The sequence below is a fragment of the Pyrus communis genome, chromosome 11 (assembly GCF_963583255.1).
Source record: "Pyrus communis chromosome 11, drPyrComm1.1, whole genome shotgun sequence".
NCBI classification, from domain to species: Eukaryota; Viridiplantae; Streptophyta; class Magnoliopsida; order Rosales; family Rosaceae; genus Pyrus; species Pyrus communis.
Genome location: NC_084813.1, coordinates 21883624 through 21897576, shown reverse-complemented (window position 1 = coordinate 21897576; position 13953 = coordinate 21883624). Strand labels below are relative to the sequence as shown.

At 36.5% G+C, this 13953-nt stretch overlaps 2 protein-coding genes and 1 long non-coding RNA gene across 3 annotated transcripts; 2 read left to right on the top strand and 1 right to left on the bottom strand.

Annotated features, from left to right (window-relative positions):
• Nucleotides 1-802: 802 nt before the first annotated feature.
• LOC137749557 (uncharacterized) lies at nucleotides 803-1629 on the top strand. Its single transcript, XR_011070219.1, has 2 exons — nucleotides 803-937; nucleotides 1360-1629. It is a non-coding gene; the product is annotated as an uncharacterized lncRNA (long non-coding RNA).
• A 4778-nt stretch (nucleotides 1630-6407) lies between these two features.
• On the top strand, nucleotides 6408-7832 carry LOC137749568 (small ribosomal subunit protein cS23-like). Its single transcript, XM_068489688.1, has 2 exons — nucleotides 6408-6768; nucleotides 7354-7832. Exons 1-2 carry the CDS (start codon nucleotides 6487-6489, stop codon nucleotides 7633-7635), a joined length of 564 nt encoding a protein of 187 aa, XP_068345789.1. The 5' UTR covers nucleotides 6408-6486; the 3' UTR covers nucleotides 7636-7832.
• Nucleotides 7833-8083: 251 nt separating this feature from the next.
• On the bottom strand, nucleotides 8084-12572 carry LOC137749567 (ubiquitin receptor RAD23d-like). Its single transcript, XM_068489687.1, has 11 exons — nucleotides 12371-12572; nucleotides 11542-11703; nucleotides 11177-11230; nucleotides 10693-10793; nucleotides 9998-10220; nucleotides 9212-9367; nucleotides 9067-9132; nucleotides 8921-8968; nucleotides 8701-8810; nucleotides 8537-8615; nucleotides 8084-8428 (listed from the first exon to the last, which is right to left on the bottom strand). The coding sequence occupies exons 1-11, from the start codon at nucleotides 12434-12436 to the stop codon at nucleotides 8312-8314; spliced, it is 1182 nt and encodes a 393-aa protein (XP_068345788.1). The 5' UTR covers nucleotides 12437-12572; the 3' UTR covers nucleotides 8084-8311.
• Nucleotides 12573-13953: the final 1381 nt, after the last annotated feature.

Sequence of the window (13953 nt, the reverse complement as noted above, 5' to 3'; positions counted from 1 at the left end):
GTCTTTACTGGGTTGCTGAAGCAGCGTGGAAAGGGAAGAGGAGGGAGTGAGAGGCACGGGAGGGAAGAGAGAGAGGGGGGCAAAATGAAAGGGAAAGCAAGGGAAATAAATTAAAATGGAAATGAAAAATAAAGGTAATTAAACTGACAGCATACAGTAAAATTCCGCTAATGGTTAAAAGTAAGTTCCAATGTTTTATATCCTTCAGCTAATGGAAAAATAACTGATAGGAGGGAAATGGTGTTAGTGGTAAATAAAATGTTTTTGTTTTGATTTTCATCAAATTTGACTTGTAATGCAGGAATGGGTTTATTCCGAAGTCTAGCGGCGAATCTCCAAACACTTTTGGGTGGGCCACGTACACATTCATATTGTTAATTCATTTTTTTATGAGAGTTTTATTGATTGTCAATATTATTTTTAAATTATTATTTTTTTAATGAACATAGGAATCAGTCATATATATCAGATAAAATTGATGCATGAGCGGGTCCAGCAATTTCTACAGCTCATGTGTAAAACAGTGAATGAAGAAGATATGAATGAATATCAAAAAATGAAATTGAAAGAAGCACTGTGTGTGGCAGCAGAACGAGGGCATGTGGAGTATATAACTCATTTTTTTAGATATTCCTCATATCCCGTACTTGCAGTTATGAACGAAAAAAATCAGAACCTGTTCCAAATTGCCGCTGAATGTCGTCACTACAAGGTTTATAATCTTATATGTGAGTTGCTCCGAAAACTAGATAAATGTGGCCTCTATAAATCCAGATATGGCCTTCATTACTCCGAAGGACTAAAGGAAATAGTGGAGCATAAAGATGCCCTTGGCAATAATATGCTACATACGGTAGCAAGGATTACCCCATTGTCGCAAATTGATCACGTTCAAGGTGCAACTTTGCAAATGCAGAGAGAACTACAATGGTTCAAGGTGACTATTTATCTATCTATCTATACATATGCTTATATTTATGAATTTTTTTTCCCTATATGTTGTTTATATATATTTTGTGGCTATAATTTTATTCTCATTTTCTCCTACTCCTTTTAACCTTTACATATTTTTGTTATTTTATTTATTCAATTTCAAAGAAAAAAAAAAGAGAATGTAGAAATTACTTCTCTTAAAAAATAAAAAATCAAAACATAAAGTTTGTCAACATGCACAAGCATAACATGAAAGAATTGAAATTAAAAAGGAAAACTTTATTATGATTTAACTTATCATCCAACGTGCTTAACTAATGATTTTGGGTTATGTGGTGTCTCAAACGACAAAGGTTCAAGCATCTGTATGAAGAGATAAAGATTTTAGAGTCACATCCATAAATAATTTTGTTGTCAAAAATGCAGAAGGTGGAGAGCATTGCAGATGCCAAGGATTATGAATCTGTAAACAATGATAATAAGACACCACAAGAAGTATTTACGGAGAATCACAAAAAAAATGTGGAAAGAGGCAAAAAATTCAATGAAGGAAACAGCAAATTCTTGTACAGTTGTAGGTGCTCTTATTATCACCATAATGTTCGCTGCAATATTCACAGTTCCTGGTGGATATGATGAAGGTACAGGTTTCCCATATTCTTAACTAAAAAGATATTCATAGTATTTATGGTTTCAGACGCACTCTCACTTTTTTCTTCCACAACTTCGGTTATCATGTTTTTAGGCATTATCACGTCACGTTATACTGAAGATGATTTCCACGGATCATTGCCCACAAAAATGATAATAGGCCTTTTCACCCTCTTTTTATCTATTGCCACCATGATGATTGTCTTTTTTTGTTCCCTTTACATTATGCTTGATGGAAAATCATCGATTATTATTCCAACCATTTTGCTAGCCACTGTTCCACTTACGTCGTACCTATGGATGCAATTTCCATTGCTCGTTGAGTCTTTTCTACTTTTGGACTGGGAGTATTCGAGTTCTGAAGTTTCTTATTTTTTAAGAAATTTTAAAGAGAAGCCAATGTACATGCTTTTTATTTGACCAATTATGTATGCGCTTTCCATTCTAATCCTACATTTGGATGAAGAAATTGCAAATTATTAAAAATTGTAAAATGACAGAATTTAAATTCTCATCAAATAAATCCTCAATTGCAAATTTTATTGTTTGGAGATTATGTATGTGGAATTTCAAAAGGACAAATTATAATCATGATTTATTTAGTTTCTTTGTAGTTCAACATCAAACTCTATCATTGATAACAATATAAGACAAAGAAAGTGAAACAAGAGAAATATGAAATGTACTAGGCTCCCTGCATGCGCTCACTCACGCGGGTGCGGAAGGCCCTTTTACGATTACGGCATCAATTAGATTATTATAAACTCCATGACACGCTAGTCTTGTACATTATACTAAACAATGTTTTCACCAAAATTTAATGATAAAAATACCACAATAGAAGTTTAACATGAGAGAAAGAGTTGATCTCTACCTCTAAAATGATAATCCTACCATTTCCCTGCATACTTGATGTCTTTTATGTCCAACTGCTAGATGAAAAAAAAAAAAAAACACCCTGGTAACACAATTTGAACAAAAAGAGTCCTCAATCATGGAAAAATTCAATTTCATGTGAAAAAACTATGTTCTAATTTTAGGGCTTGACAGTGGAATATTGGAATTTGCATTTGATTCAAATAAGTAAACTGATAAAGCAAAAGGTAACATAATCTATATCGATTTAATTATCCATCCAAAAAGACAAAATTTATATTGATTTAATTATCCATCCAAAAAGACATTTGAACAAAGAATATTTTTAAGGATCCAAACTGCCCTTAAACTAAACAATTAAAAAGTAAAAACAGCAAAGCATTCGTTGAAGATATATATATATATATATATATATATATATATATATATATTATATAACGTATTTCGTTCTTTATACCTAAAAGAAAAACATTGGCTTTCTTGTCTGCACTGAAGTGTGCATAATTGTCGGAAATTTACAATCTATAGAGACTTAATTTCAGACTCAAAAGACATTTAAAGGAAAAGTAATAAGAAAAATAAGTAGTGGTTTTACAATCACAATTCAAAATTCAAGAGGCCTATAAATCAACCATATAGGAAAAGATGACTAGAAGAAAAAGAAAAACAAACTGAAATCAAAATAGCATCTAACAAATCATTTAGAACCATCACAGAAAACAATTTTTGCATATGAGTAATTTAACGGAATACCATTAGGTCATGCATATATACAACGTACCCAATTAGATAAGTAGCACATCAACAATTGATGATCAAAACATTAGTTAGCCTCAATTTTTCAAAAACCAAGTGGTAGAATAGGCAAAAACTATCTCATGGCTCGTAAATGTAATTAACTAAATATTAAACTTCACAGCCACAAATAAACCTAAATTCCTCGTAAAACCGTTAGTCACCGTTAGGGTTTCATCAAATTTTGGGTAATTAATCCTTGAAATTAAGCTGATGATCTAAATTAAACAGAAGTTGAAACGAAATTAGTGAAAGGGAACAAACCTTGATCCATTTGCCTTGCACCAGAGACATGGCTGGAGATCTCTCAGTCACTGTGGAAACACAGTTTTGGTGCGTTTCTCAAATGCTTGGAGATCTGTTCGTACACACATATAACATATAAAGCAGAGGAAGAAGAAGAAGCAGCAGCAGAATCAGAAGAAACAGAGACAGAGGAAGCCGATAGAAACGGAGCAAAGGAAATGAAGCAGAAGAAAAGGAACCCAATTGAGCTCCAGGGTATTCCAATGACCCTAAACAGATACTAACCCTAAATCATAATAAAAAAATTATAATTATTTAAAAATTACTGTTTGTATGACGAAAATTTCCCTGGATTATTTGATGTATTATTTTGAACTTCTTCTGAATTTTTTTGTTTTGAGAGCATTTGTGTCCAAATTTTTTTTTCGAAGCCAGTGACACCAAATTGGCATGCTAGCTTTATATATAAAGAGATAAAACCCAAAATTCATAGGCACCAAATAATTTTGTTATGCAGCAAGTTTGCATCATACTACAACACAGAGGGAGCAGTCTAATGAAGCAATCTCACCGTCCGAATCGTGAATAGAGCATTAATTAGCACCTCCGTCGAGGAGTTGTAGAAAGAAATCGAGAGCAGCAAAGCTTTTGGGAACAGCACGAATAGCAGCTTTATAAAACTCATGTTGAGCTCAGAAAATTGGAACTGTGAAATGACGACCATTTTTTGAGGAATTTGAACTTGGAGAATTGGACCCCCAATTTCTGTGTGTTTTTTTCAGCTCGGCAATTATCGATTTCTTTCCTCCAATTAGCCAAACGTGGAAAATCCAAATTCTTGTCGTCAATTCCCGGCTTTTAGTTAATTCTCAGGATTATTTTTCTTATCCAAACAGTGTAAAAGAAAATTCCAATTTCAATAGATACTTTTGGGTTCGTTACTAAGACAAACTCTCTATATGGCGCTAGTTCGATCTAATCGACCAATCATTTGGGTTGATACGATTTCCCTTCCCGTGCATCCCATCCTACCATATCAACTACTAAATCCATTCCACATCATTTTCACAAACAACGCCCAATCTAAAGTCCTTTCACTCAAGGCACAGAGAGCCCTCAATCGAGACGAGTTCCGTCCTCAACCCTCAATCACATTGAAAGAGGTCAATTTAAACCATCCAAAATCACCAACTTACATCTTTAGTCGCTCGACCCTAGGCAGCGAGTTACCACGCTCGCTACACAAACCAGAAGACCAAGAAATCCCAAAATCCTTGGCTTGTTAGCCGATACCGATTTTAAGACCAACAACGTTATAAGCGGAGAAAAGACATCCCAGCAAGTAGAGACTAACAAAACCAAGTCACATAGGCATACCAGAGGAGGTCAGTAGAAGGCACTGCCCAGCAATAACAATTAAAATACTGGAGGATATGGTAATTCATCGCATGACAGGTTCAAGACCAAAGATATCATATCTTTGAAAATTACACGTACATCAAAAAATGTTTGGATTTCGAGAGGACGATTCACATGTTACTGGCTTAAAAAATATTTGGAATATAGGGAACCTTTCCACAAATACTATCAACATTGATATCAATGAATGTATTATAACATGTAGTGTATCGACTCATATTTTGGATACACTAAAAGTCTCTCCCCACAATTGCCACGATAAATGCATCAACCACCATGGCCTAGGAAGACATAAAATTCCTCGGTAGAATTCTCTATCAACTCCAATTTCAATGTCTGCATGCACCACCCAACTCAGCATTCAACCATACATTAACCAGAGCGTGTAAATACCACATGCATTCACCTTATGAGAATTACCTTGTGGGAATTTCAAAAGGGACGTGTCATTCTCAACAGGGAGAGATTTTGCAGCGTGTCCGAAAGACGATTGGTACATCACGTGTCATAATACAAGTAAATAGACTTCTCTCCATTTATATCATACTTCTTTTTGGTCGTGGGTTCTCCGTGTGAATTTGTTCGATCTTGTTTCCTTGATTTTGTATATACAATAGATAGACTTGCTTAATTCTTATCTCCATCACGTAGGACTACGGACATGCTGAGGACTATAGACTGACTTGCTTAATTCTTATTGCTTAAGTAAGAGTTCTGTATGCAGGTACGGAAAATGCATTGGCTGATCATGATTACTTTCTCTTCTGATCTTGGAAGTGCGTACAAAGCCTTCATACTTTCTTTCGACTCCAGAAAGGAAGAGTTCGGAAAGGATCGTTAACCATTCAACATGTTGCTTCTGTAACAAAAGATAACTAATTTGATATATGGCTCTTGAAGAAGTATTATATACGATAGCAACCACTTTCTGTTTCTTGCTTCTCCAAGTAACTAGATTACCACCCATAAACATTAAGTATCTAGATGTAGACCTCCGATCAGAAATAGAACTTGCCTAAAATGCATTTGTATACCCTTCAACAGTTAAATAACTATTCTCGGAGAAAACCAAGCTCTTGCCTGGAGTCATCTTCAAATATCTCCAAAATACGAATTACTGCATCCATATGACCTTTACTACTAGAATGCAAAAACTAGCTTACCACACTAACTGCATAAACGATATCAGGGTGCGTGTGGGACAAGTTGATTAACACCCCCACAAGCCTTTGGTATTGCTCCTTGTGAATATACCCAAACACTGATTTTGGTCAATCAGACTATCCCCTCCCAGCAGAACTATCACCGAGTTATGTTTTATTTTGGGTCCGGTTTGGATTGGGCTAGCCAGCTAGATTTAATCTGGGTCTTTCAACCTTGGGCCTGGGTTACCAAACCAGCCCAAAGAGCCAGAAACAAACAGGGGGCGAGAGAGAGAGAGAGAGAGAGAGAGAGAGAGAGAGAGATGGCATTTTATCCTCTCACAATCTCTTCACATGAACAGATATCTGTCTGTGAGTCTCCACTCAAAGGGGAAGATAAGAACTTAAACAGAAGAAGAAGAATATGTTATCTGTAGGAATGGGAATAGAGTGCAAGGCAAACCTGAACGCCGCCGTATTGCGGCTGAAGCTGCCGCAGCAAAAGCTTCTATTTGTCAACAGTGTTAATCAACGAGCATTGAATTTGAAGCCGAAGACTTGTTCTTTCTCGGTTTCTCACTCGCTGCCAGAGCTGAGGCTCGGACATACTCGTGCCGCAAGAAACGTCAGGCTCTCCGCCGCCGCCGAGTCTCTGGTCGCCGAAGAAACGGCCACCGATGACGACAACACCGCCCCGGAAAAAGAGGTCTCTTTTTTTCTCCTCCTCAGCATCCCTGTTGGGTTTTTGTGTTCCGTGTCTGTCTTGTTCTGTAATTTAGAACTATGACATTTTGATATTCCTTAACGTTAAGGTTAATTCATAATTGGGTTTATCAACAATTATATGCTGAGCTGAGTTGAATGAATTTCTTTTTATTTTTTCTCTGGATTTTTTCTGAGGTTGTAGAATTTGAAATTTATCTTACTCAGTTATAAGCATGAAACCATACTTATGGATTGTTCTGAAGGGGCTAAAAGCGTTTTCCTCACGACTTGAAACGTTTCTGGCAAAGTTTGCCGAAATTTTTTTAAGTGCTTATGCATAAGCATTAGAAAACTCTCTTTAGTTCTAAGTGCTTCTTCTAAAGCACTTGGATTTCAAAAAGAAAATATTTCGACGTTCTTGTGATAAAAGTGCTTCTATAGAAAGTGCTTATGAATATAATTGGTTACTTGAATTTACCTTCTGATTTCACACACTTTTCCAATTACCAAAATACAAGTATTAGGTCTGAAAAACACTGCTCTTATAGTTACAGCTGAACTTTGTTTCTGTTTTTGGATGATATAGAAGCTGGGAGTGGTGGTGAAGCCATTTGAGAAACCGAGGCTCGTATTGAAGTTTATTTGGATGGAAAAGAACATCGGCATTGCGCTGGACCAGATGATACCCGGCCACGGCTCCATCCCTCTCAGCCCCTATTACTTCTGGCCGAGGAAAGATGCGTGGGAGGAGCTCAAGGTCTTGCTCGAAAGCAAGCCCTGGATATCTCAGAAGCAGATGATTATCCTTCTCAATCAGGCTACCGATATCATCAATTTGTGGCAGCAGAGCGGCGGCAACCTGGCGTAAGCTTTTATGTAGAAAATCTTAGTTTTAAGCTGCTGTGTCTGTGTTATAGTTAGCAATGCTCTTTTGCAACACATTTTGGTTGTTTGCGAATCACATTTTGTTAAATTTTCTTATCTCTCTTCAGATGAGATCGACTGTATCTTCCGAGTTCCGATCACATTTCGCTGTTCCGTTCAAACTTCGTTTCGTTTTTGCAATTGAACCGTGTAGTACAATATGTTCGTATGCATCCATCGATGCCATTGTTACGCAAGAGATTCTTCTGGCAAAGTGCATTTCGTGTTCGATCTTAATCGACTGTCTTGATCTCTTGACCAAAAGCTACATGTATTCGATAGCAGCTTTCACAGCGACTGCTGCGTAAGCATCTTCGGAGTACTTGAACATGAATACGAATTACGAAAACCATACGGGGTTAGGTACGAAAGTATAAATCCGAAATCATCTACTTTTTTCAAGAGAAAAATTCTGTATATAATATGGTAACCAATATTTAAAAACAGAGAAGTTATGCCATCCAAAACATAAAAAGGGGATCGACACCATCTACTTGGAGATATAAGACAAATAGCTGGAATAAGATAAGAGTATAAGAAACCCTATTGAACTTAAACCCACATGGCAAAGAGTGTTCAGACACAGAAAAGACAGACCAAAGAAAACCCAAATGCCATCATCATTCCTCAAACTCGTGCATGTGATCAAGAAGATAGTTGGCGGCCAGCTCCTCGTTCTTGTTGCACGCAAAGTATACCTCCAGTACTAGTGCCCGATCGAAACCCATAGCTTCAAGCTGCAAGCAAAAGCTTCGAATTGTCAATCACGACCTAAACAATGATATTTCACACATACCAAGCGGAAAAAGTGCACTTGTCACATGCATAGAGAAAATACTACTTACGCGTTCAATGGCCTCTCGCTCTTCAGGGGTGACGGTCACAGCCTGTGGCACTGCTGCACCCAACTGCTCCAATAGGTTCCTGAAACATATAGAGTTCAATAACTTTGAACCGTGTGCATTCAATTATCAACTAAGAAATGGGCAAGTAGAGCAGATTTTCTAACCCTTCACCCCCTTCAACGGGTTCATTAATCAAGCGTAAGAAGTCAGCTTGATGAGCTTGAATGAGCTGCATTAGATGTGGATTTTGTTTCCCCAACTCTTGAAGCATAGGCTGCAACAAGGTAAACCGCCATGAGTCCTCAAATTATAATTAGAATGACAATCTCCGCCAAACTGAGAAAATTAAAGGAGAACAAAATAAAATCAGCAAATAAATAATACCTGCAGAATTTGAGGGTTTGCCTGTACCATAGCTCGCAAGGCTTGGAACTGAAATGGTGAATTGGAAACTCAGATACCACTCTCAGCCCCGCAAAAATAGCAAAAAGCAGACTCACAAATACAAAGATGCATATATATATATATACCTGTGGACTGTTGCGCAGAAAATCCAAATTGCCTGCACCAGCATTTGCACCCATATTGGGAAGGCCCTGATTCAACGAGTAGAGTTAATCAGTTCACCTTATACGTTATAATGAGGTACATAGATTACTAATCAACAATATCTACCTGGGGAAAAAGATCAAGTGGGTTTGCATTGGGCCCACCAGTAGGTGCTGCCGGTTGCGGAGCCTGAGCTGGAAGATTTGCTGCCGGAGGATTTGCTGCTTGTTCACCAGCAGGAACTTGGGCCGCTGGTGGGACTTCAGCTTGTTCAGGAATGCCCTAACATGGTGACATGTATAGCAAATTATCAGTTTCTGTGTCAATCTGATAGTAACGCCTAAACATGCTTGCTAATGCATATAGGGATACCATATACTGGAATCAAAACAAGTAATTGATGAGGATTAAAAGACCAACAAAGTATAAATTTCCTTTTTCCAATTTTCTTCAAGGCCATGACAGCAAACTTGTACGAAAATAAAACTTAGAATATATGACAAAAACATCTGGTGGTCATCAATCTATAATCTGTCTTATAAGTTATAATCCAACTCAAATCACCCGCCAATTTCAACTGTATATGTAGTTCTGAAGGGAAAGGATCATAACCAACACCATTAAGCATCATCATTATAAAAGTGAATATCACAAAGTACAAGATGTTTATCAACAGAAAGCATAATGGTTCTGAGATAAACAGAGAGACAAAATATGTTTGTCTACTGCTAAATGACACAGGTGTTAGATAGAAAAACAGAAACACACCTACAAATTAATCAAGTTTAATATATTAACTAGTAATTTTTTTTCTTCCTCATTTCTGTAATCAAACTTCCTTTTCTATCTAAATTTCCCAACTAGCAACATGAAAACAAATAAAGAATCAAAATATCCAAGTTGAGTACTCACAGAATATAGATACTCAACAGCCCTTTCAGGGTTGTTAAAAGCAGCCCGTAAAGCACGGATAACAGTTTCCCGATCCCAACTTCCTCCACCCATATCTAGAATCTGCTGAACGGTAGACTCTAAAGTAGTTCCTGCAACTAAGTTTGATGCAGCTTGGCCATACACATCTGATCTTGAATCAGTAGGAGCTACAACAGCAGCAGTTTGGGCGGCAGGCTGTGACCTGGACCAAAGGATGTAATAGAATTATATATTACATATAAAACCTTGAAATGCAGGTTGTATGGTAAACAACAAAGACAACCTTAATGAGTTAGTACTTCTTAAAAAGAGTCAATAAATGAAATTAATAACACTTACAACAGGGCCATTTATTGGGAACTCAAAATTATTAAATGATAAATAAAAAATTGAAAAAGAAAGGAATGAGCAAGGGATAAAAGCATATTGTACACCCAAAACCATAAACTACTCTAAAAGTTTAGGAACCATTTGAAAATTGAAATTTCTTCCTCTATTTTGGTAAAATTATATAATATGAATAAAATATGTAGTTTCACTAATTGAAATGTTTTATACTTCATATTGCTCTCAGCAGTCAGTAAAAATATTACCATAGAGTTAACATCTATAAGTTTCTGTCAAACTATTTTAGATGAGTGATTCAAAAGAAAATCCAAGGTGTGAAAGTATACTCTGCCACAGCTGGCGCAGGAGCTGGAGCAGGAGCTGGAGCTGGAGCTGGAGCTGCTGGGGGTGGTGTTGCCGTGGTAGGTGCAGTACTAGCAGGTTGGGGCTGCAAAAACATAGCCCACGTAAGATGTACTTTCAAAAACAAATATAATACTGCTTATTTTTGTATTGTACACCTCATAACGAGTGGCTAGATAATGAACATCTATACGCCTACAATTCACCAGAAAGTATATGCAACTTCATAAGTACAATTCCCCAAACAAGAATCCCCCATACATCATTCCGCCCATATTCACAGAAACCTCCTCCTAGGTAATGAAAAGCAAATCTGCTTCCAAGGTTTGTTCATTAAGGAAAAAGAAGAAGATTTTTTCTATCCATGGAGTCAATAAAAAGATTATCAGAATCACATGTAGAACCAATGTGAAAAAAAGTCAATCCAAAACAATGATAAAAAAAACACAGAAAATGAGCCGACTTTACCTGACTTGTGGCTGCACCTTGCTTACTGGAGGCTCCGGCTGGTGAGGCCTTAGGCTGCAATTGTTAATTAGAACATAGTTACGTAATTAGCATCTGTAGTATAATTATAATTGTAAGTTTATTAAAAACGCCATATACTTGCTATAACAGTATAGTAATACGATTATAAGATCAACAGACAACTCATAAAATGAAACAACATAAACCAATCAAAGTGAGATAAGTAATGGTTATCGCATAACCAACTTGATGCTTAATATTCTCTTTAAGGTCAACAAGTCGATTTCAAAATTCTTTCTTGTAAAGATTGAATAAAATAGTATATATAAGCACAGTTTCATATCTCGCAATTACAGCACTCTCACCTTGGTTAACATTATCACAATAAAACTATTTTCAGCAACATTATTTGCTTCTAGAGTTGTGTCATCCTTGAGAACTTTCCCCTGATGAATAAGCATCTGCTGCGGGGCAGGGTACACATCTGCACCCTGTACCGTCTCTATAATTGTCTTGACATCAGCAACCTGGGAGAAAGGATTAGCACAATAATTACCACACCGAGCTGGACGTCTTAAAAAAAAAAGGATACAAAAAAGCTGTTGAGTAACCAAAAGTGAATGCATGAGTTGCTTAGTGTCCTGCATATTAAGTGGGCTAAGTAACGAAACAGGAACTTGAAATAAATCAGTTCGATCTTTCATTCATCCAATCCTGTGTAGGCTTGAGATTATCCCATTCACTTATAAACCAGGACTTCGAATCAACGTATATAGGATAAAAGATTACAAATTGAGTCCAAATTAACTAAAAAACTAAACGCCCATAGAAGTGCATCCCTACTCCAATAAACATGAACTTCTCCGAGCGATCAAAGCTGAAAAATTCCGCAACAATGTCAATGTTTGACCATAACATGAACGCTAAAGCTACAGAATTTGCACAACTGGACAACAAATTCACTAAAACTTCAACCAAATTCTACAATTATGCAAACACAAAACAGCGAACAATCAAACAATCTGAACTGAAACTATACCGGGGCGCGAAAAGCCCTAATTAGTATTCAATCCCCAAAAACCCTAATTACCCAAAAGCTGAAGCGATTAACATCCCAAATTAAGCACAAAAGTAATTGAATTTTCCATCTCCGATGATTAATTATTGAAAATTTGTATATGCGTGTGTTTATACCGTCTCTTCGGGTTTCACTTCGATCTCGAAGTTGGTGCCCTTCAAAGTCTTGACAAAAACCTTCATCGTCTTCTTCAACTTGTACGATTCGGCCCAATTCGTAGAGTTCCAATTCTCCGGCAAGACTCCGATCTCCGGTTGCCGCCGGTCACGTTTTCCAGAAAGAGAGAGGAGAGAGAAACGCGAGAGAGAGAGAGCTCGAAGTCACTGTGATAACGAAAAGCAGTAGTCTTTGTTCTCTCGCTTATATAGTAGCTACATGATGTAGAAGCAGCGTTCCTCTAAACTGGTGATTTCTCATGTAGTAGTTCTATAGCCAATGATATCATGCCACGTGTACGATTCATGTGTATCTATGTGTGAGGCATGGGAGATGGATTTGGCTTCGTGAAGAAGTTAGGGAGGATTTGGACTTCGGAGATTACCCAAGTTTATGAAATATTTTTTTCGAAAAAAAAAAAGAACAAGAAAATTTAGAAAATGATATATAGTTTGGATAATACTTATTAATACGAATGTATGTGTGTAAGTGGAACGTTTGGAGTTAGAATAAAAATTCTGCCATCGTTGTCTTTCGGAATCAATGGGCGAAATCATCGAGGATTTAACCTCAAGAAGTGGGTCTAATTCACATTTGCTAAATTTTATGGGTTGGGTATTTTTTTTTTTTTTTTTTTTTTGACAAACGATAATATTAATGGATTAAATTGTTAGTTGTAAGAATGAAGAGAAATCGAATCTACACTAGAGTACATGAACATGATTGTTCTCGCTATTAATGCGAAGCGCCATCTGCTATGGATTTGGTAATTAGATTTTGCAATTTTCATGAAAGCTACAATATGCTGATATTTTTCTTATGGACTTGGCTTCTCTGCCCTCACAATTCTCATACACTCCTATCCGTTCCTATTTGTGCGGTTACGGTTAAGTTACGTCAACATTTTATATCACTATTATTTTTTGTCTTATTATCTTTATAAACAATTAATATAAAATATTGACGTGACTTAACCATGACAGCACAAAATAAGAGGGGGTGGAAATGTATGGAAACGGCGAAGCCGGGTCCTTTTCTTATTTATAACAAGTGTACCGCAAGAATGATAGACATTAAAATTCTCTCTTTTCTATTTTTGGGTGTGCTTTATATATTGGCCAATGACAATAGAAATATAAACAAAAAAACAATAAAGTATGATGCACTCAATGAATATACTCTACCTCTAAGCATTGCAAACATAGATTCCTTTCGCCTCTTTCGATATCAAATTTTTATTAGCTACCTATTCATTGTGGGTAGGGTGTAAATCACTTTAATACCAAACGGTCTCATATAATAAATCACTTTAATATCAAATTTTTATTAATTACTTATTCTAAGTTTAATATCAAACGATCTCATATAATAAATTACTTTAATACTCTACTTAGTTACAATTTCATACTATCAAACTCAGCAAAATGATAGGAGAAGGAGATGCAAGTTTAACTATTCAAGTAAAATTTCGGAACGGAGGCCCAGCCCAACAACACAAAGGACCGTAGGCACAAACAAAACGTGTCGGCCGAACTTTCGGAAC